The 24,166-nt window shown below is 44.3% G+C and overlaps 1 protein-coding gene and 1 long non-coding RNA gene across 3 annotated transcripts in view; one reads left to right on the forward strand and one right to left on the reverse strand.

The window, feature by feature from the left end:
- tesk2 (testis associated actin remodelling kinase 2) overlaps positions 1-23,993 on the reverse strand; it is a 35,633-nt gene extending 11,640 nt beyond the window's left edge. Inside the window, exons 1-4 of one of the 2 annotated variants that reach the window (XM_088598052.1) lie at positions 23,286-23,993; positions 15,432-15,779; positions 10,172-10,293; positions 5,770-5,818 (exon numbers count right to left, since the gene is read on the reverse strand). In XM_088598052.1, coding sequence (XP_088454178.1) covers positions 5,770-5,818; positions 10,172-10,293; positions 15,432-15,659 — 399 coding nt within the window. In that variant the 5' untranslated portion in view covers positions 15,660-15,779; positions 23,286-23,993. Of the gene's footprint in view, positions 1-5,769; positions 5,819-10,171; positions 10,294-14,124; positions 14,318-15,431; positions 15,780-23,285 lie in introns of those variants that run through there. The other variant, XM_088598053.1, reaches the window with a different exon arrangement.
- Positions 776-8,137, forward strand: LOC148651852 (uncharacterized). The gene is made up of 3 exons (XR_015925179.1): positions 776-925; positions 7,575-7,774; positions 7,899-8,137. It is a non-coding gene; the product is annotated as an uncharacterized LOC148651852 (long non-coding RNA).
- Positions 23,994-24,166: the final 173 nt, after the last annotated feature.

The following is a 24,166-nucleotide window of genomic DNA, read 5'->3' on the forward strand; positions in this document are numbered from 1 at the left end:
GTACATCTACCTTAAACCCAGCCAATTAAACTAATAATACAAAGACAAAAGGGAAAAGCCTTCAAGCTGTAATGGTAATATATAACACTTGCAGAAAAACAGTGGACCTCAGTATTGAAATACATGGCATTCCTCTGACAATCATACTTAAAAAAGCTTTTTTTTAAAAAAAATCAGTCTTAGTTTAAATAGAGATCATGTGATTTCTGGTTCCAAAGAAATAGCTCTCAGCACTTGTGTACCGTGTACAGCACTTGTGTAGCAGGCGTGTACCACAGGTTTCAAAACTTATTGCAAAATCAGGAGGGTCAGCTACCTGCTGAGAGGTCAAGCTCTGACCAAGTCCTCTTTTCTCGTGTTTTAAACAGAGTGAGCACCCTGTGGAAGTCACGGATTAACCAGAAATACTCATTTTGCTAATACTTCTTGCAAAGAGAAAGGCTGACTGAAATGGTCGGGCTTCACACGACGAGCTGCACCTCAGCTGTGCTCATTTCCATAGCGCCAGTCCGCTATCTTTGTATACACAGTCACCGTCACAGACTTCACGGAGGGAGCTGGGGAGTTGGGAGTCGTAAGATTTTTTTTTTATGACATTGTTGCATGGAAAATAGGATCCACGAGAAAAAAAAAATACACATTTGACCTTCAGCGAAACACAGAAATAAAAATAAAATGGCTTCGCTGTTATTGTCATTGGCGATTTCCCCTCACCCATCAGGGCCTTATCTTTAATTCCTTCCGGCGGAGGGGAATTCCAGGAAAGGGCTGGCCCGGGTTGGAGCCAGCACCCTGTCCCATCTCTGCTCCCCCAGCAGGGCCTTCAGGGGAGCAGTGGGGGGCGCAGGGGTCCCTCCCCTACCACTGCGCAGGGACTGGGAGTAAACAGCCGCCCATGCAGACCTCAGCCGCAGGACACAGAGAGGTAAGAAGCAGGCAAACTGTCTCGGCCTTTCCCCCGCCCCCCGCCATCAAAAGTTACAGCTTTGCATTTGTAAATGCAAGTCGGCAATTTTTATTAAACGCTTAAAAAGAATGACCAAATGCCGTGTTTTATGCCATTCGAAATCCGGATGCGCCTGCCGTTTCTTTTGCGTATCGTTCACAAGCGGCGGCTGTGGCGAGGAAGAGGCCTGCCCACCCACTGAGGCCTTCATCCCCCGCCAGGAGTGGCCTCACAGGCCAGCAAGCCAGCAAGCACCCGGGCAGTTTGAAGAGTCACCCTTTTGCCGAGAGAGACTGGTTGATTAATAACTCTGCTTCTGGAGACTGTGCCAAGTGTGCACTCATGATTGAGGAACCCTAGTCACAGCTGGCTAATGACAGGGATTCATCTCGCTTCTTCAGGAATCTGACTGAAGAAGTCGAACACGGTGACTTATTAAAAAAAAAGACGATCTGAATGGTAAGTGGTAGTTTACCATTCTAAGTAGCCAGAAAGAACGTATGTAGAGTGTGGAGTGTACGAATCACTAGGCCTCCTAACATCTTGAGAAGACCTCTGGAAATCTGCCATTTCAAAAAGGCCACTGTAAAGTACTGGAAAAACACTGAAATCTCCATCAGGGCACATGACTGCCTCCACAAACCGTAATTAGAACACAAATAGGCTCAGTTTTAAATCTTCAAACGCAGAAGAAAGGGGATAACAGTCAAGGACTGCCCATGTTCAACAGAAGGCACTAGAACATATTCTTTTTAAGCACTCATAAGAAAGACAAAACGTTTCACCTGGTACATTAAATTAAACTCCAGGGATTCCCAGAATCACCTCTTCCCCTTTCACTTGTTTCCTGAAACTAACTTCAGAGTTCCAGAGAATTTTTACCTTTAGAACTCGGTTTTCAGAATCTTTCTTCACAGACCTCCCCCGACAAAGAGCTTTCCGTACCTGCCAGGCAGGGAAAGAAAACAACGACCCACTTTCACCCCGATCACACTGCTGCACTGCTGATTAAAATGAGATAAAGACACGCTGGTGTCTGGCGACTCGCCATCACTTCACAGGCACCTGGCCCTGCTGGGTGGCCTTTTCTGGGTGCCACAGTGGGCCCAGCAACGATGGCAGACATCCTGGATTATTTCAGCGATGGGCCGAAGCTCAAGACCGAGCGCGAGCCGCTTTTCTCGAGAACGCTATCTGTTGCGCCCCCGGGTGATAACAGATCTTCTGAAGCGCCTTCCTGAGCCGTGTCTGTCTGTGCAGAGAACATTTCAGCTCCCCCACGTCCTGGCAGTCTGGTTTGAGTGGCGATTAAAAAACAAAGCAGGGCGACCTGTATTAATGCAAGCCAAGAGTGGACCCCACACTCCGTCGCGATGGTTAACCCGATTTTACCATCGCGCTCTGCCAAGCCTTCCTCAATATCGTTGACTTGTTCACTGTCGTGTGCTTATTTCAGAGTCTTTCTCAGCAACAAACGTGCTCTCTTCAGGCTCCAGAATACCCACATTTTAGCGCTGGTCTTCAGGGATGTTTCATTGTTCTTTTTCTCAGCTTCCTCTTTTTGTTTCCATTCCATATTTGAGAAGGTGTGTTCAGGGTTAGTCTGTTCCGTCTCTCCCATCACTGAACAACTGACTCATCAATGGCAATCCGTCATGAAGCCTTGCACGGTTTAGCAACACCGCAGTGACCAGGGCAGCCACATCAGGAAGAGGACAACTGAAGGCCTCAAATTGCAAATCAGAGCGAATGCAAATCAGCGAACATCAATACGTCTACAGTGAGCAACGCAAAAGCTATTTTACTCTGCAATTTTGACAGTACTTTTGAACAGATCAAAACTTCGTCTCAAGTATTAGGATGAAAGTTTTTGTTTTCAGCGCCATTTGGCAAGCCGTGGTTTAATTTAAAGCATTGACATCATGGACTAACTTCAAAACCTCATGTCTCATTTCAGGGCAGCTCCGGCAACAGCCCTGGGATATTTGGTCTGTTCTCATCAGAGCAAGAGCCACCCAAAGTTGTAAAAAAACATAATTTTGCAACACTAATATATGAATAACACAGCGCTTCAGGCTATATATATACTTCCCTTGGAGGCAGGCGGAGACGTTCTAAAATAACAAAAAATAATTAATAAAATAAATCAAGGTAAACCCCCTGCCAAACACATAACAGCGACCCATTGATGTGGTCCAAGTCCTACTAAAAAGTACTTTTTTTAAAACAGCAAGCACTTTGGCAGCTGTATTACAAAACACTAACTTTTTTTGTACTGTATTCCAGCCTCCAACTGAAGATGGAAATGACACGGCAGATTTCTGAGCAGGTTTACAATCTCAAAGGATTTCAACAGCCAGCTCCTTTAACACAGAAGTACTGCCGGCAGAACCTCAGGGTCTATGTCCGTGTACATTCGCACACGTTTCAGTGAAAACTGTTTTGATGTGTTCTTAGCGGTTTTCATGACTTTTGGAACTTGAAAATAAATAATTTCTTGTTTAGAGATACAAGATTTAACAATTTGTTTTTCTGATCAGGTTAGCTCATTCAGGTGAATGTGGGCAGTCCTGAAACTCACTAATTATAACTGAACAGTATTAGAAAAATTAAAAAACAGGGGGATAACTTGACATTTTAATTACTACTGTACTTTCTTGAAGAATCAGATAATCTGGTTCAGCAATATGGTTAGGACTATAAAGATGCTGTAATGCACCTACAATAAGTATGCAAAAGGATATGGATTTAAAACAAAGAATGTATGCAAGATGCTGTAATGATAATTCCTATGCTGTTCAGCCCCAAATGAAAAACCGTAAACTATTTAGCCTGTGTTTAAGAACTGCAAAAACGAGAAGATGATCGGGGTATATCTAGCACTAGAATGGAGAGCCAATGGACAAGGGCACTTTAGAAACCAAAGCCTGAGTGCGGAAAAAAAAAAGCCTGAACATGAAAGCAGATCAATTACTGGCAGCAGCAATTAGCATTGCAGATTAAGGTCCCAGTTAGAACAAAAACCAGGATAACTAGTAGAGTATCATTAAGGACAGGAGGCGTTGCTCTGGCCAGACCTATTAATAGGGCTGAGAAGGATTCTATGTCTTTAGTCAGCAGGATTCCTCTGTGTTGATTTGTGTCCCTCTCCTGCTCTGCGAGAAGCCCATCTTATGTAATCATCAGGGAGGACGGGGCACCTACATGCCTTAAATTTAATACTCAACCATTTGTAACATCTTGGCCCTGTGAGGGTGCTGGGGAACCAGCTCCCGTAGGTGATGAAACGTTCCCCTCGAAAAAGGAGCTCCATTCATCAGCAGAACACAACCATGACTCAGTGGGGCTTGAGGGGTGACTGTCTCTTCCTGCCCCCTAGATCTCTTTTATGAAGCTGATGAACCTTTGAATAATTCCAGCACAGAGCACACGTTCACAACAAAGGGCCACCATTTTCAGCTTTTGCCCGGTGAAGAACAAATAAAAAACGTTAACGCCAGAGCTTTAGAAGGTACCCTGCGACAAGTTTTGCACAGCTCCCGGATGTGGATGTGCCCATAATATCTCAGCAACAAAAGAATCCAGATCCCCGTTGTTGTTTTCTGTACTCTATTCACAGCAATACAGAGATACCAGGCTTAATTGAAAAATACTCCCACAGTTCTGCATGCCAGAGTTGTATTTATTTTTAGCTTGCAATACCACAGAGAATGAGAGGGCCAAAGAGAAAACAGTGTGCAGAGCTCCACTCCTGCCCGCTGAGTATTGATCTCAGATTTGGTCATGCTGTCCATTATCTTGCAGGCCACATTTAATGTAGCCTGCATCTCCTCCGAAGCCAGGCCCTTCATAGTTAATACACATAGCTTTAAGGCCATATCTGCTAAAGCCATAACATTAAAAAGTGCTGGCCCCCAAAGACTAAAAACAATGAGGAAAACTGACCTCAAAATGCCTAGTTTTGGGACAGCGGGTTCCAAAACAATTACGGTACCTTTTCTAAAGTCTAAACCGTCTGTAGAAAATCTAAGAAGCAAACCAAAAATTAACCATCAGAACGGGAAAGATTATTTCAGTCGGAAGAGCCCACTTTTATTTCCCTCTTCAAAAAACTGGACAGGTTAATGTCAGGATGGCCATTTGTACTCCTGCACTTTCAAACCAATTCATTACACCCTGAGCAAGCACTTCTGCCACATCCACAACCAGCAGCCATATTACCCTGCAACTTACAACTGGCAACCCACTAAAGCTAAGCAGGTGTGAGCCTGGTCAGTACCTGTATGGGAGACCTCCTGGGAAAAACTAAGGTTGCTGCTGGAAGAGGTGTTAGTGGGGCCAGCAGGGGGCGCTCACCCTGCAGTCCATGTGGGTCCTAATGGCCCAGTATAGTGACGGGGACACTATACTGTAAACATCGTAAAACCGAGGTCCTGACTCTCTGTGGTCATTAAAAGTCCCAGGGTGCTTCTTGAAAAGAGTAGGGGAGTAACCCCGGCATCCTGGCAAAATTTCCCATTGGCCCTTACCAATCATGGCCTCCTTCATTACTCTGCTCTCCTCCCCACTGATAGCTGATGTGTGGTGAGCGTTCTGGAGCACTATGGCTGCCGTCGCATCATCCAGCTGCACATTGTTGGTGGTGGAGGGGAGTCCCCATTACCTGTTAAGCGCTTTGAGTGGAGTGTCCAGAAAAGCGCTATAGAAGTGTTAGCAATTATTATTATTACATCCCAACACCCGTCCGCCCCAACACTGATGGGTGTCGAGCCAGCAGGACTGTGCTGCTGCTGAAGGAATGAGCGCAGCTGGGATTCTCTTACCTCAGTCAGTGCATGGAGCTGGCCTTCCTGCACACAGACGCCCATGAACCTAAACAACACAAACAAAAAAAAGACACTGCAATCAGCACAAATAATACAACCTGTCCTTCTATGCTCATTATACCCCATTTTTCACCAAGAGGGCTAAGAAACCAGTATGAGTTTTATTTACCATGGCACTCATGAGATTATTAATACAAGAAGGAAGAAAACACGAACATATTTGGGGCCTAGTCATAGGGATCACTCCTAAAAGAATACCTACAAGGCCTTGGAGAGCTCTTCTTCAAAAGCGTGGTTGTGACGGGTTAGGCTCTTTGAGACCACTGCAACAGAATGACTCAGGACTCCCCTGGCTACCTCATTTTACCTTCTTGCAAAGACTCTGGTAATTTAAAATAGTTTATTCATCCACTGCATCTCAACCAAATAACTTGTTAATACCTCTTCTGTCAAAGGTCTCTGCTTTTACCTTGCATCTATAAAATAATTACAGCACAGGGTCTAATTCCTATTGCTTAAGAATCTACAGTCCCTTCTATTTATATTCCTCTACTTCTTTTTAAACACTTTTCAGTCGGACTTCTGTGATTGTGACTTCCACAGTGTGTAACATTTGTTAAGCAGTGGACTGTACTTCCTTTTTGAGTTGCCAAACACTATAATGGTTCTTGTCACAAAATTGGCAGGCATCTTAACTCGGCATATCACCACTCCCCCAGTGACACATGGGCCCGATCAACAATGGGCTCAAGACCATAATTAACAGACAGCTCTTACACTGCAGATTCCCCATGATAATAAAACGAACGCAGCCATCAGGCAGCCAACAAATGAACAACCTAATTAACAATCCAAATCCAGTCACACCCTGGACAGGGAAATAAGACATGGTCCTTGTTTCAAACCCAAAATACGGATTGCAGAGACAGAAACTACTCCCGTCTCTCAAGTTATGCCAAATAAAATTAGAGCCCCGTGATAGAGGAATGAGTTTATATAGAGTTGCGATCTATTAATACAAAACCATTACTCAAATCAATTTGTACTTGTGAAGCTAGAAAGGTATTGCGATTGCAATGAAAAACATTGTAAAGTTCCAGACTACATAAAAAAAACCTAGGGCATTTAACTTCTTCCAGTGAACCCTGACACAGACAGTTTGATGTGTGTGTTTTACTACGGGCCATAATTCTGGTTCAACAGGAGTACACAGACACTGAACACCAGCTCTCTGGTATACCAACAGCGCTGCACAAGATTTATGGATGGAGTCTGTGTCCATGTGTTTAAATCCAGGGGGCAACAATTTTTGGCCCAGTGTACTGACCAGATATTTCCTTTTCTTGTGACACTGAACAAATTAAAGGAGGCTGCCAAGGCCATAACTTTCCCTTCTATGGTCAGAGTCTAACCCCAGACCTGTCGTTTAGTATATTAAGGGTTAATTACTCCCTGAAGTGCAATCAAGATGTGATTGAGGGGCCCAAGTAAAATCAACACAACTCTTGAAGACAGGCAGGCCTATCCCTGATCCCTGCTCCTCCATGCACCTTCCTTGCCCTTACTCACACATCAGAGAAAAATGCGGTTTTAAAGAGGAGGACTTCAGAGAATTCAGAGTGATTTCATCGCCTCTGCCTCTTTAACCTGGCAGCCAGACACTGTGCAGATGACAGCGCATTAAGCGCAGCACAGCCATAAACCTGAAGCTGCAAGCCTTAGCACAAGGGCCCCACAGTTCTCCTCCTTTAATAACAGACTGATTGGACTATGAACACACTGCTCCTCTCTTACCTCGCCAGGGAACGGCAGTGCAGAGGTCATGCCTGCGCGGCACGAGCTCGTACAACAGAGCAGTGAGTTTACACTGAGCTGCTGCACCGGATGGAAAGAGCTGGACCAGGGCAGGTTTTGGCACTTGCCGTGAACAAAGAGCACAATGGCGTTCTTGTACACAAACTGGGAGAGAGCGAAGGCGGGTCATGAATCACTCCAGCTACAGGTAACGCAACCAGGCCAAAGCTCTCTGGTCCTCAAAAACGGGAAGCTTTATAAGATAAAAATGACTTTAAGCTTTAAAACAGCTTTTTTGGACTGTTTAACGGTACACTGCTTTCATTTTTCAGCCATGTGTCGGACACGCAGGCCAGACTGCTGCCATGAAAGACACTGAAGAAGTTCTTAAACATCTGGTCCACATTTACTCCGAACCTACAGCACTTCCTTTTCAAGCACAGCAGAGCAGAACAGCACCGAGGGGACGAGTCTGCGGAGTTACGTCTTCCTTCTGCCAGCGCGCTTCTTGAACACAGCTCTCCAAAGAGCTGTACAGCAAAAAATAAATCTCCCAACCTTGGGGTTGTAAGCCATAAAAACATAGCTATGAACGCATTCCTCTTATTTTCAGGTCGACCTTTTAACCCGTTTTCTACAGAAGCATTAAATTAGCGTTTGGAAACGTGGAACGTTTCCTTTAACGGGTGCCTGAGTGGAATCAGTCCCTCTCCCTCTGACCTACTGCCTCCAGCTCTGCCAGGGCACTGTCCTCGTGAATCATTCACTGACAGCACGCTCTTCGCTCACTGCACTGACACTTTATACACGCAGAGACTGCTCATACGCAAGCAGCGACCATCCACTGAGCACATGACGCCTTGTCAAGAGTCATAGGGGGACAACTGAGCCAGGATTTGCACCGCTGTAAAGTTAGAATGCAACACCGGTTACACTCGGAACCATCTTGGTGGCTTTCGTAGCGTGGGTTTAAAAAAAAAAAAACAACCTCCTGGTCAATATCAGACGTTGGAAGACTGCCTTCCGTGTTTTATGATATTCCTGCATAACCATTGTAACAGCATTGAGCCAGTTTGCTTCATTCTAGATTTAGAGCTTTGGCGTGTGATGTCAGTCTTATTTTTAGAGAAATGTGGCCTTGTATAAACAAAGGAAACTTACTACGCAGCCGAACAGACTCAAAAAAAAAAAAAGATGAAAAAGAGGATTTCAGGAATTAGCCGAGCTTCTACACCACAGCAGGGCCCCTTATGAAACACAGTCAAGAGATTACAGCTAATCTGACACTGGCATTTCTTCACAGCAAAATCCATTGTCCTACAACATCGCAAGAACATAAAACATCACTGAACTATCCTGCACGCCTCTGTCACAAGACAAATTATCCTATAAAAACAATTAAAGTGAAACTGTGAGTGTGCTTCCTGAAAGGCAGCAAACCCCAAAGACTGCAACACAACCTCTGGAGCTCGTTTAAACTCATCTATTGTTAATAGGCCCCTGACCTGTTTTCTCTAATGGGAAAGACAAAGAGGTCAGCAAGCATTATTTCCATTGCAAAAACAGACCGACAAAAGCAATGTGCAATTTCAAATACAGAGCACAAAAAGGACCATGATCTACAAAGGGACTGAGCTGAATATTGAAAACCTGGGACACACAAGGTTCAAAAGTGCACTGATGTTGCAATGAAGCAGGGCATGTCTGCTTGTTTTGTGAACGGGTCATTCTGACAGATTCTGACAATTTATAGAAACCCTGTAGCCTTTCTTTATTGAATGGTACAGGCAGCATATTACTCCATCTAAAAGAATTATTACCATCCCCAGAAGACTGACTTACTAGTTCACTGTCTTTGCAAAGGGACAACAACATTTACGAAAAGTAAATCCCCAAATGATTTTGTGGTTTCTTTCAACGATGCAAAAGCTATTTTTCCTTGTAATCATGAAAATAAATGCAAATAACTAAACTAAACGCAACAATGACAAAAGGACATTTTGAATGCAAAAAAAAACCTCCTTCTAATAACATGAAACTGAAAGTTTTTCTCCTTCAGTAAAAAGAACATCAACATTCCTCTTCAGCGTCACAGGCGTTTATTATTCACATTCCAAGAAACCTTGCCACAGTAGTTAGCATTGCTGCCACACAGCGCTTTCGGTTCCAGACCTGGGTGGGGTGCTATCTGCGCGAGTCTATATGTTCTCCCTGTGTTGGTGTGTGTGGGTGTTGTTCCTGTGCTGGACAGGTGTCCTGTCCAGGGTGTGTTATCCTGCCTTGCGCCCACTGCTTGCCCGGATAAGCCCCGGCTCTCCTGCGACCCTGTATTGGATAAGTCAGTTCAAAAATGGATGGATAGATGAACTTTCTAGTATTACTGGTGAAGCACTCTCTGGCTGGAGATATTTCATGACGTCTTGAACATCAAGACGGCACAGCAAGTAGTAAGCAGTGCTGCCTCACAGCGTTGGGGCCCCTGGTTCAAATCCAGACCTGGGGTGCTATCTGTGTGGAGTTTATATGTTAACCTGGTGTTCAACACGGATGATCAACAGCACCACACACAGCAAGGTGCTCCGTTTTCGGGGGCAGTTTAGCATACCTGAGAATGTTGGGGTGCGAGAGTCTGTTCATGAGCTGAACCTCCCTCAGCATGTTCGCCCGGTTGCTGCTCAGCTTGTTCATCTTCAGGGCCATCACCTGGCCAGAGGTTCGGTGTCGCACCTGCAGCACAGACAGAAGCAGCAGCCCTCGTCAGCTCTTCGTTTTAACACGACACATCATCTTACACACTGCTACAGATACAGTCACGAACGAGAGAGGAATTTATAGCAAGCTGCCCCCCCCACCCAGCTGCAAGTCCAGATTAAAATAGACCGATGGGAAAAAAAAATAAACCTCCTCCAAATTTCCGTGATGATTTTTACTATAGTTTATACCGCTGGGAAAAGGCATCACAACAAAAATCCATGACTGAACACCGCCAAAAGTAAGCCAAAAGGGAAGACATTTTAGTTTTTCTTTTAACAAAAGCAACCACACTGTATGAACCATGCTTGCCAATGTTCCTTGAAGTATATCAACAGTTCTCTAGTACTTAATATTTAAACTTTAATGTTGGACTGTCATGGAGTACTCTTTAATGATGTCATTATAATTTTGCACTTCAAAGAAAATAAGTCCCTTGCCTTTGATCTTCTTACTTAAAACTACAGCAATCAAAATGTTTAGTTTTAGCTGCAATGAGCCATAATAAGTAACATTTTGGAAGGGCTACCATTAGTTTGCTTTGAAAGAGCTACAATCCAACCAGAAAGTATACAAATGGCAGGTGTCTGCCTTAAGTTTAAAAATCACTTTGTGTACTGGAAACACTACTGGTCAATTTAAATTTTCTAAATGGTGGCCACTCACTGTATTTTGAACACCAAAGAACACATACATAAAAAGGAATCACGAGTATTTTCATCAAATCCATTAACTGGTCCTGAAAAAGGATCCCCAAAAATTACCCTGTAATCAGGAAACTTCCCCATCTACGTAGTCTCATTACTAAAAATCCAATCTATAAGAAGCGACCAATACAGAACATCCTCCACAGATATGACACTGTGACAGCTGTATGACGGTACTTAGCATCTGAACTACCGAGCAGCATTTAAGATTGAGTGAGGGTGTCATCCTTAATCAAGCTGTTGTGTTTTGCAAAGCAGTTATGTCATTAGTTTATGGTGGGGAGGTATTCGTGAGGGAGACTGTGACTAATCTTTCCCATTTAAAGACTAGACTGATTAAGTGGTGCCTTTAACTCGGAACCTTGCAGTTCTACCTTTCCTTTCTTCATGCAGCTTCTTCTTGAAAGCTCCCCATAACAGAAACGTAGGTACAGAACAACCGAACGCCAAAGATCAATTTCAGCGTACATGCCCACTGGTACCCCCTTCACATGGGGTTTTAAACTGAGGTCAGCGCAGCATCAGCATCGACTCAATCAGACCCGTAGAAATTAAAGCAAGGCTTTTACTGCCGCATTTCGACAGCCTCTTCTCGGAGAAGGAAGGACGACCACAGGAAATACTTGTGTCAGTGTGCAAAAATAAACAGGCGCTGTTACAGTATATCTGCCAGGTTTACTTCCTTCAGCAGAGATGCGGTCCTGCAGAGAAAGGATCGCTGGCACGCTTCGGAGAGAGAGCAAAACAAAACCAGCAAAGCAAATGCGCCTGCCCAGCTTTCAGCCAAGACTACCATGAAGGACGCTGGGCAGGCTAGAGCTGTCTGTCGCAACGCTATCGCACCAAGGCCTCAAATAGATGTGGTTTCTCTCCAGCAATAGCGGCCAACAAGAAGAATCGGGAACCTGCTCACATGCTCATCACATGCAAAACTTAAAACATTCCATGCTATGCAACAGTGGAGATACATTCTTAATGTATCCTCTCTTATAGACCATGAGGTTATTACATTGGATTTCACAATCCTAAATTAACTATAATGTGCCAATGGCAAAAACTCATCATGATGCAGTTTTCCTTCTTATGATTTGTTCCTGTTTTGACAATATCCTCGTAGGAATTCAGCACCCCAATACCACATTGCCCCCAGATATTTTGGGAAGGTGGTTTACATCTGAATATAACTGTTGCAAAAAAGATCTCTCACCCATCTCACCTGTTTGATAGTAGCTTTGTAGCTTACTGATCTAAGAGTCCCACTCAGCTGTTTCTTGACTGAAGCCAAGGTATCTGCTTCAACCACACAGCCAGGAGGCTTGTTTTAGACTCCCTAAAACCCCACAACCCTTTGGGTAAAGAACTGCTTCCTGTTCTCAGTATTAAATACACTTCCATCCAGTTTCCACCTGTGTCCTCTGGCTGTGGTTTAGGCTGCTACTGAGAGATTTAAGGCCACTGTAGGTACTGTTACTTTAGGTAACAGCTCATAGCTGAATAAGCAAGAAGAAACTTGTGCCCCACATCAATTGATATTCACACTGCCCGGTCACAGAATTTACAAGTTAATATTTAGAAGGGATAACGTGACTCTGTAGTTAGAATTTGTCATCTCTGCAGAGGCAGAAGAGAAAGTGTGCAGAGAAACGTTTCAAATATTAACCACCAAAAAGGAGAACTAGTCTGGACCACAGCGCACATGACATGGAGACTGTAAGCAATGCAATGTGAAATGCTGCAGGTGCTTGCTTCTAGTAACTGTTGCAGGTACCTAAACAGAACGAACAAAACACAGACATCCACCTGCTATTAATGCAATTCCTTTTTTTCTCCGTCATCATTGGGCTCCCTGTAGCTAGGAGGCCACCTGTATGCAACCTGTTACCCGTTTCTGTTGTGGACAGGAGGAAAATGAAATCCCTTAAAACTAAAAAAATAAAAGAAATGCAAGGAAAAAGATGTGCAGATGTTAAATACTTGGAAGACCATAGGCTTTTTAGCAAAATGTTAATCAGACTGAAAATGCACATGACTTAAAATATTCACAATTCTACAGGCCTCTGCCAACATGGGAAGTAGCATACTTTGGTTCTCCAGCCCTCCTTCAGTGTCTACAGATACTGGCCAAGAAGAAATGGCTTATAACTCTAGTTTTAAAAAGCTTTGTTTTTTCATCATTAGCAAGTGGTTACAGTTGCACTAAATCATGGTGCTGAAGGCAGTCATTTTTAAGGGAGATAAACCTAAAGGCTGAGAGAATAAATCAAGCGCTATTCTTGCTGCGCTCCCTGGAGCTTTCAGATAAACCTGGTCCAGCTATGCTACATTTTCTGTCAAAAATAAAATAAGCTGCCTTTTCTGCATTTCTAAGGTCCCAAACAGCATCAGGTAAAGACTGAGCAAAGAGAAGGTCACAGGTCTTTCAAGGACCATTTCCTACAGGCAGTCTCTTAGGATTCTCCTGGGGACTCTTTAAATTTGCTTGAACATATGGCTGGTACTTTCTAGTATTCCACTCTAACCATTACCTCTTTCAAACTTCTGGCCACAGAAGGTATACATGTGTTCCTTTCTACACAACAAACTGCACCAATAACAGAGCACACAAAAAAGATTTCAGTGTTACACATCACTAGGCTTGTTCGATACAAACCACTCTGTATTCATACATATGGAAATCACCTATTTTTCAACATGCGCTAAAGAGGGAATTTCCCGCAACACTGTTAGCATGGCTGTTGAGCAATATTTCCTTCGTTTCAACGGCAATACTCTGTCAACTCATAACCGACCAACTCTTGTGATTAAATGATGATTTAAAAAAAAAAAAAAAGCCAATATAAATAGTCGCTGTTTCCTGGCATCTCTTCAACTTGCACACCCGCAGGTGAGGAGTAAAAGCACCCACAGCACACATCTCTGTATTAACCCTTTTTGACCCCACTTCCTTCACAGTACGTAAGCCTTCTCAGCATTTAGCGATGGTCTGAACCCACTAAGAGGCTTCTGCTAGTATTACTGAGATTACTGGGGGCCACACTTCAGTTCAAACCCTTTTGACTCAGGCCATCCCACGATGGCAGGGACCAACCAGCAGATCTACCTGCCTACAACGAGCACGTTCCTTTTGCAGTGCAGCATGGGAGATCCTGTCTGACCTCTTAAGCTCCGCACGTCACGTCATCCACTGCAGCCGGGACAGAAACAGCAACAAACTGCTTCTACTTGGACCGTGCAAAATTCTGAAATGATCATCTTTGAAGTCAGAAAAGTCACCAGCTCGAGTTCGAGGGAATCCCCCCCGGCCTCCCCTACCATCTTTGCTGACTTCTCAATCTTTAAAAAAAAAAAGTACAAGTAGAATTTAGACATTCTGAAAAGCCACGTGACATTACACAAATGTGCCGAAAACAGGCTTTGGCTATTTGCATACGCTTGCCGGGAGCCCAGATACAGCACAAACGTTGCTTAGCAACATGGATTTGTTTATGCTGGTACAGGGGTTCCTATAAAAACTGCTCAAAGCACCCGGACTGTCACCAAAAACAACCTCCGCGCATATCTGAACTGGGCCGCCCTGACTACGTGGTTTGTAAAAACAACGCTGGAAAATTAAAAGAGAGTATGAAGCCTTTTATTATTTCACTCCCAGTCCCATTGGTTGCATAAATCTAGATGTCACCTTTTCCCCTGCAGTGCTCTTTGAAGACCCTTTGAGCCCTGTCAAACTGTAAGAAGATCTTATTTGCCTGGCAGCTAGGCCCACGAAAGAATGAGTCCACAGTTGCCACTACTCAGTCACTGAATGAGCACAAGATCACTCAGGCTTTTAAAGAAGGTATCCGACAACTTTTTTCAAGCTAGCTCCCCTTCTGTATAAAGGTTTTCTCCTTTTAGAAGAAAGGACGTGTGCTTTGAGTTTAAAGTAGGGAAAACGACGTTGAACAGCTGCATCAGTCTTACACAGAAGCTCGGGGTCAAAAGCATTCTCGCTCAAAATTATGCAAACTCATCTAGCGCTCCTAAACGTCTGTCAACTGCCGCCACAAAGATATAAAAAGCTGGCGTTTTTTCAAAACATTGGCTAAAACCCCACCGCAAGCAAACTGCAGGTTGAGGTATGTGGTAAACTGTTTTCCTATTCTTAACTGCTGCAAACAAGCGAAAACGCTTTATGTCATTCACCCGTCTCTTCCAGCGCAAACTCATCGCTCAAGAGCCAAACGTTTTCGTTTTAGGTGTTCAGCTCCAACGGCAAGCTTTACGTCTGCCGGGATGCCAGGATAGTGCCCTAGTTCAGTGGCAGGCCAGCCACAAAGAGCAGGCCAGGGCAGGCCGGGGGGTTCAGGGTTCAGGGTTCAGGGGTCGGGGGTCCCTCACGTTACACCTTGCTCGACGGGGGGCGCTGACCTTGTACACCTCGGAGAAGAAGCCGGAGCCGATCTTCTCGCAGAAGAAGTCGTCGAGGCGCGTGAGGCGCGAGAAGGCGCTGATGAGGGCCCGGTACGAGGAGGAGCACACCCGCCCCGCGTGGGAGGCCGGGGGCTCCCCGCCGCCGCCGCTGCCCCCCTCCGGATCCTCGAAGCGATCCGGTCGGGGCGGGAACCCCGCGATGGAGTTCCGCTTGTTCCGATCCATCCCGACCCCTCCGACTCGCGGGAACTACGGCTTCTTCTTCAAGCAGACTTGTGGGACAGCAAGCAGGCAGCGCGTCACATTTTCAAGCAAGTGGGTGGGACTCCAATCGCTGTGGCAGACCTGAAAGAGTGCATACATTATTAGCACAAAGCAGCCATCCTTTTCTGTGTGTGTACCGAGACAAAAAACCCCAGTATGAACGGTCAATTGGAAAGCCAATTCATTTCATTTCTGATACGGCGCCCCCTTCCCCCCCCCAAAACGGTCAATCTGAAGCTTCAGGACAATACAGGAATAAAAAAAAAACAACAACAATGCGAATAGGGGATAATGAGTTCTTGAAGCGAAACAGGTTATTTTTTCTTCTTTAAACATGCAACATAAATAAAGCTTTCAACGGCTGGCCAGATCTTGTCCTTGTGCATTCTGGTCATGGAAGACCGGTTTTGTTAATACATCACTACCTATCGGCTGTCGGTTTCAGAAATGGGCTTCATTTGGCACAGGACGCGCAATTATAAAAAATGAATGGAGGTTTAGGCGTGAAACGGTTCATAATGGACTCGGCCCACAGTTGCAATCTTAAGAATATTTGCCAAGAACAAAGCAAGCCTGCTGTATTCTGTTACCGCAAAGCTAAACCAATAACTCGGCAAACTCTATCCCTTTTTAGAATGATCTGCATTATAAATGAGCACTCTGGGCTTTTTCAAACCAATCAACCACCGTGACCCCAGTCTGTTCAGCTTCCCATTGAAGCATCTCTGCTTGTTACCTTGCATGAACCTCTCAGTTTACCCCCACAGTAAACTATGGACAATGAAAAGGACAACCATGGGCAATGAAAAGGTCACAGCCAAGCAGTCATCAGCTAGGCTCTGGACAGCTTACCTACAAAGTTCTTTATAGAAATATTATTACATCCTTCCTTTCCTTGTTCATTCTCAATACTACCTTTTTTTCCCCAAAAAAAATTTTCATCTCTTGCTGGTTCCCATCTGAACAATTATCTGGCTGCCTGAAAAGCACAGACCTGAGAAATTAAGTCCTGGTTAATTCATAACTGTTCCTAAAAACCCAACCCTGAAAATATTCTCTAAATGTTTTTGGACCGTCCGGGCTGAATGAAACTTTGTGGTTCGTGTTCTGCTTAGTATGCAGCCCAAGAAGCTGAAGAAGCCATAGCTTAAGGCAAACGACATATCCATAATGGAACCAATTAGTTTCATTTGTATACTATTAACGATATCAGTAACAACAGTAGAGCAGAAAGTGGGCTAACATTTATAATGCACAACATGTATCATCAGCAGCCTGCTTATCCTAGTGAAGGCTGTCGTGGAAGGCACAGGGTGCAAAGCTGTAGACCCCCCTGGTCAAAAAGCTATTGCATGAGTGGCCAGAGCCAGACAGAAACGGACATTTAAGAACAGACAACGCAACAGTCTGCAGGAAACCAGACAGCCTGGTGAAATACAATGTGCATGCACACTCCACAAAGACAGATGCCTGGGCTCAGAATCAAACTCTGCGTGATAACAGTACTGACTGTGAGCTGAAGTACATTCAAATTATTTAAAAAACCTCACATTATCTGAATGTTTGCGAGGTCTCTCTGTACCTCAGAAGCTACACTCTAGATGCCATTATCCGATCAGGAAGTTTCAGATCTGGAGCTGAATCCTTAAATGGATATCTTGCATAGGACTGTTTTTAATGTTGCAGTTGTGCAAAGAACACCTACTTCTCCCAAGAATAAAAATCTTTGCTAAAGCTGAGATTTTCAGAAACAACAGGAAAAAACAGCCAGGGGGATGTGTGTCCTTAAGAAGTTCTGAATAGGTCCTGCCTAGAAGCTGTAAACATTTTTTTTTAACTGCACCAATCCTGAATAGGCAAGCCCTTTAAACAAAAGACTGGAGGAAACCACAATGTTAATCTTTAATAATTAAGTAAATAGTCCACAATAGTTTTAAATTCAAACACGGATATCTGCAACAACCGCAGAAGATTCCAGAGACTGTAGAAAATGCAAGAGACTGAAAAAAATAACAGATTCTACTACTAGAAGTCTACTAACTTTTTAAAATTCTTCTTCATCTTTGGGCCTTGTGAATAAACTTCCCCCAAAAAATTATTCCAAGTGTCCAACGCTTTTCCTAACTATACACAACTTTCCAAAACAGTGACTAAACTACCACACCGCCTTACAGAATTGAACCCAGACATGAATCTGTTACAATAATAATCAGCAATACTGCTGATCCAGTTAAGACTGGAAGCACAGCAACTAATTTACAAAGGGGGGAAAAGTCATCAAGCTTAGTTAACCAGTATTATTATTCATACCCAGCATTCTAATCATACAAAAAAAGACTGGCACCACTAAATATGCAATGCTCGCAAAATTCTTTGAAATAGCATTCACAACAAAGCAATTTCAAAATCACAAGAAAGAATGCTGCATGCATAAAGATGGATGATATTAAAACTATGCTGAGCTTCTAAACTTTAGACCATGTTTAATCATTTCTTGAGAAGTGGTATATTTAATAATTAAACTAATGTGTTCATAATGGAGTATCAATAAGTTCCCACCTTGGAGACAGCATTCACCGTACTGTTAATTATCACACATAAGGGCCACTCCATGCTTGAGCTGTATGCTGAATAATTGCAGCAGAGCAAAGAAAACACAGCCATCTTAAAACCGGTTACCAAAAACAAAGCATTTTAATCCCATCCCAAACCCAAAGTAAGCAAAAAAGCTAAATAAAATGAGAACAAAAATTAAGCAGAATGATTGCCCCCAAGGACAATTCTTAATTATTTTCAGTATAAATAGGCTGGTATTAAAACTCAAGTGTTTATCCAATAGCTGGGATTTTATACTAAACAAAAGGGTAAATCAAAAATGAAAGAGGTTCAGATTAAAAAATCCACACAATGCATGAACTCTGTGTAGGGAAAAAAGCCCACTCTCCCCTCATTAAGGCCTTCTCTTTTATTCCAAGAGATAATTTGGCCACTATGTCCGAGATGACTGTGTCTAGGACCTCAACCACCAAGGCAGACACAAAAAGATGTGGACAGAATGTGGTTAATGCCCATAGCAGCCACCCTAAGACTTACTGGTGGACATCAGTGGTGAGAGAAACTCAAGTGGAAGATGAGAGGCCTTCTGAGCAATGCTCATATATTGGTCTCACAAAGCACAATCTCAGGAGGACTTTGGATAAGGAATAGAATTGACTACTGCAATGTCTCAAAGATGCTCTAAAAAATCTTAGGAGTTGTTGGCAAGACATTGTCAGGGCTGTTCTTGGCAAGGGTGGCGATATGCCAACCTCAATGGAGGAAATCACCAATCACGATCTGGAAAGAGCACGGAGGAACTCCTTAAGCCAGTGGAAACTCTCTCCTTACCGGAGGCAATGGGGTGTTGTGGATAACGCATGTCTTCAATGCTGAGTGGAGACAGGGACACCACCCCTAGTTCAGCATCCTGGGGAAGGGGTGAAGAGGCTCCCATTTTTAAGAAAGGGAAGCAAATGGTGAAGATCAACTACAGCGGTACCACGCTTCTCAGCCTCCCCAGCACAGCCTATGCCAGAGAGATGAAGAGGAAACATCTGTCATTGGTAGCTGGCTGCAGGATTGGGGTGCCACTAGCAGTGTTGCAGGCGCTGTGTCAGTTATGGTGGTGCAGTAGGAGCAGAGCCGATTTAGAGGGCGATTTATGTCCCCACCCTCATTGATGGCCATGAACTCTAGGCAATGACTAAACGGACAAGACAGGAAGCGTAAGTTGAGGAAATGAAGTATCTCGACACAGCTGTCGGGCCGGCCCTCTACGGCACGCCGAGGAGCTCGGCTATCCCAAGACAGCCTCAAAAGAGAGAGGAAACACCGCCAGATCGAGAGAAGCCAGCGGAGACTGTTCGGGCACCTGATGCCCCATGGGAGGCTTCGTTAAAGAACTACTGGATGGAGACCTTGAGGTCAATCCAGGGCACACTGGAGGGACCTTTTGGCTAGTCTGGGAAAGCTCAGGAATCCAGGATAGGGGGGTTAGGAATCTGATGGGGAGGTTAAAAAAATTAAATGGCCTACATGCCTACATGACTTGCTGCTGCTGGGACGCAAGGGAAAGTGGAGTGAAATTAAAGGATGGAGGGAAGGATCTTGACTGCATCCAGACAAGATGAAAGATTGCAGTTTTTTATATTCACACGAGCTCTTGACTTTGGGCCCATCTAACCCTTTCAGCTACAAGCAGGTAACTGATCAGAGCATCTCATCCAGTCATTTATGAAAAGAAGCATGATATCGTCAAAAGAGATCATGTTCCACAGCTCTTCAGGATGCTGGTCATGTCTGTTAACATTAATTTTACTACCGAAGATGACACTTAATCCCAACTTCAGATTTGGATCATCACAGCGGGTAAATGCAAGATACTGATCATAAGCATCTGTGGCAAGTAAGGAGCACATTATGATTACAAAGTAACCAGCAGCATTTGGATGCAACACATTTCTAAGTGAAAAAAATTATATCAATATTGATACTTCTCTGCAAAGTCTATAATAATTTAAACAGCAGTATGTTTCAGAACTAAGAAGCCTTTAATTATTGCAAAACCTCTCAAAGCTGTAAGCACTGCACTATAAGTCTCTTTTAATCAGATTTTTGCACAATCAGTTTAGTACACAGTGAGGATTAAAATAACTGCATGCCTCCAATTCCAGAGATTACTGATAATGAAAGAACACGTATGCTTCTGCACCAAGTGCCTCTGCAGCTTCTGATTACTCGTGCGGAGTGTCTTTGCCATTTCAAACATACACAAAGATCATCTTCTGCCACATGAACACATGACCACACAGGGAAAAGTCACACCTCGGTTTAAAACGTCTACGAAAAACTCAAGTCATCTAGTTTTCGCACACGTCTTTATTACACATTTATACGAATAAGGAGCATTTCTCCAACATCGCTTGTAGACGCTCACAATTTTTTTTAAAAAAAGTGACCAAAGGAAGGCTGTCCTTTTCCCTGGTGTTCCACTGGGAAAAAAAAATCAGAAGTGTGACGTAATTAAATATTCTGATGTTTTCAAAGTAAAACTCGGCAGCATATTTTGTTTTCCTGACCTACATTATGGCACAATGGTGGCCTATCGCTTCGCATCACTAGAAGGCTGGGTCTGACACTGTTTGCGGAAACCTCTATATTCTGAAGCCCAGGCGTCTCCAGGGAGAATGTGAGCTGCATGAATGAGGCTGTAAAAACAAATGGAAATAGTGCATCCTTGATGGGCGATGAATTCAATGCGCAGCATTCTTATCACTGAACCACCTGCCTCAGCTCAATAAAGCCACGCGGGCTCATTCTGTATACAGATGAGAGCTCGATAGTCACCTTTAGAATAATGGTCAAAGAGCTTTTCTTTTTTTTATTTTGGGGGCGTGTACGCATAGCTAAAACGGAGAGGTACCTTAGCAGATGTGAAACAGCATCCTTGCGCAAAGGCAGAATATGCGTTTTGAGATACCACGCTCGGGAAAGACTATGGAAAGGGTGACGTAACACCAAAAATCCACCCACGACCAAGAAATTCCACAGTCCTCCTTACAGGGTGCTGTGCAGACCGAGCCCCAATGAAACCAAGCAGCACTACCGGAAACAGGATTAATACACTAATAGGTCTCTTTACAGGAAGACTATGCGAGTCAGTAAAGGAGAAGTGCGCTTGCTTATCAATATTCATCAGAGCGCTGCTAATCGCCAGAACCACTAACCACGACCTGGCGAGTCTACTGCAGTTTTACAAGCTAGCAGCAGCTGACTACAGCTGACACTGGGGTGCCAGTTTCAAATGATCCCACCGACTCACTAATCAGGGGGAAAAACTCCCTATTGAGAAAATATATGTTCAATTTAATTTAATTTTTGCTCAGGTTCTTTCATTTAATGCATTGCACGCCACAGACAGCAAAGACTTGGTAATTAAGCACATAACAACGTCCATATACTATTCAAGGACAAAGCGCTTCTGATCAGTACAGGTCAAGACGGCCAGACGGTTATGAACATTATGTATTGGGTGCTTAACAGGGACTTTTTTAGGATTTAAACTGCAAGCACAAATTTGTACAAAACAATTACAGACTACTGACCATGGAAAACTCCCCAAAATTAACCTCAGGGAGATGCGAGAGGTTAACATCCAGAGTCTAAAAAAAAAATCTAAATGTTTTCAACCTTTTTTTATTGTGCGGAGCTTGAAATTAATTCCCAGGGTCAGTGCTAGCAGGCTAATATCCACTACTCATAAGCGAGCCCCACAGTACAAGATCACCACTAGATCCTATAACTTCCAACTTCTTCGCCAGAACATCGGTATTTTACAACACAAACGAGCTAATTAGTTGAATACGAAACGCTTTTAACTATATGCTAGTGTCAAAGACAAAACTTAAAACTGGCAATGACGTTTAAAAAAAACACATCGACTTTCAAAATAATTTCATACAAAATGATCGCGCTTTTACACACGAAATATCCCCTGGTTTCTGTTTTAGACATGTAAAAGCGGGCACAGTGCTGTAAATCTGTATTGCATGGTTCAGAAATCCCTACAACAGCACACAGCCGAGATTATGAGCAGCAGCAACAACACTGCAAACTGCGTAACACTGCAAACTAGCCGTCTGACACAAAAGCATGTGCTTACAAAGTTGCCTTGTCGGTAAAATCAGAAGAAAAATAAATCAAAGAAACATCACAGCCATTCTCTTGTGCAAGAAGAGTCGTTACTGAAAGAATCGTGCTCGTTTAAAGGGGTATTTTTTCAATAAGGAGAAAACACTGCAGGGTGCAATCGCCTTTTGCTGCCACCTCACCGCACTCTCCGGAAAGGGTTAATATAACACATTATTCACTTAAAATAACAGCGCTGTTAACAGCATCAGCGACACTGTGTAACCACTATCTCCCCACACCAACCAGGAGGGCAAACCTCGCACACAAAGCGTGATGCATTTATTAGTGGGCTTTGACTTCACTGGTTTCCACGGCGTGATAATTTTATTAGTTTACAGCGACCGAAGTCTCTCCGCGCAGCATCACCACTAACGACTAATTGGTGTCTTTTAATGTTTATACGAGGAAAACGCCCGACTAAATAGACAACGTGTTTTTTTTTTCCTCCTTCATCGCTTGCACGAGTGCAAATGAGTCCCTTTGGCTGCATCTTCAAAGCGCCGTTCACGTGTTACCGAGCATTTTCATAGTCGAAACCCGTTCTACTGCTGCTGAACTGTTTTCGGATCCAATGTTTTAGCTTGGAAAGTTATTTTGTTTTCTCCGATTTACGGTACACGGATCTTAGCAGCCTGCGATCTTGAAATTGCTACAGAGCACAGCGCTTTTCCGAATCGGTCATAATTAGCTCCTCATAACAACAACAACAACAACAACAACAACAATAATAAAAATACAAAGAATGGGCACCAAGTAACTGTTGGTGCTCGTGGAGCAGTGAAAACAGTGCATCAATAAAACACTATCCCCGGGCTACAGACGGGGAAAACGCAAGAGTGAACCGGTCCTGTCTCGTACCTTGGATGTTCATGCAGTTGCACTAAGTACAGAGGCCTTGGGGGTCGGGCCTCATTTCAGTCCCGTGTCACAACACCAACGCAGAGCCTCTCGACCCTCGCCATGCAAGCCGCTTCTTCGCGGACTGCTCCTCGGGGAGGAAGACGCAAACCGAGAGAGAGAAGCGGCGACGTGAAGTGCAGGGAAAGGAGGGGGTCTTTCCCCAATAATCTTGACAGCGCAGTGCGAACTGCGCGGACCCGTCGGCAAAACCGCTTCTCCTCTGTCTTTGGCCAGAGGAGGACCTCACGTCGAGCTCTGAAAACAATCCCTCCTGGAGTTATTTGTGGTTTTTTTTGTCCCCCCCTCCCCCGCGTTTATTTATTTTCTCGTTTAAACTACGTCTGGCGGATCACTCAAGTTCCTCCCGTTTTCTGCGTGACGCCTCTCAGGTGCCTCTGCGCCTCTCCGCAAAAGCGTTGCGAGCTCCCACTTCCAAGGCTGCCTTGTCGTAGAAAAAAACCCCGTCTGGCTGAACACCCTTCCTGCTTCTGCCCTCTCAGTCTGGTGTGTGCCTGAATTTTTGAAACATTGCTTCGTCCGACTCCAGTTACAGCACTTCTTTTCGCCTCTCCCCGAAGACCAAGCTCGGAAACCTGACCCGTCCCGTGGGCCCGGTGATGGACGGGCCGCTTCGCCAATGGGCAAGCCAGCTGCCCGTGGGAGGCGGGATCATGGCTGAGTGACAGCAATGGGAACCAATGAAGAGACGGACAGCTGCGCTGGTCGCGGGGGCACAAGCCAATGCGGCGCGTCCTTTGCTCTGTGGCGTCGTCTAAGCTAAGGGCTGGGGAGGATGGAATCATCATTTTTCTCTTTTGCTTGGAAATATCACTCAGCTT

The sequence above is a fragment of the Lepisosteus platostomus genome, chromosome 11 (assembly GCF_059453375.1).
Source record: "Lepisosteus platostomus isolate fLepPlt1 chromosome 11, fLepPlt1.hap1, whole genome shotgun sequence".
Taxonomy (NCBI): Eukaryota; Metazoa; Chordata; class Actinopteri; order Semionotiformes; family Lepisosteidae; genus Lepisosteus; species Lepisosteus platostomus.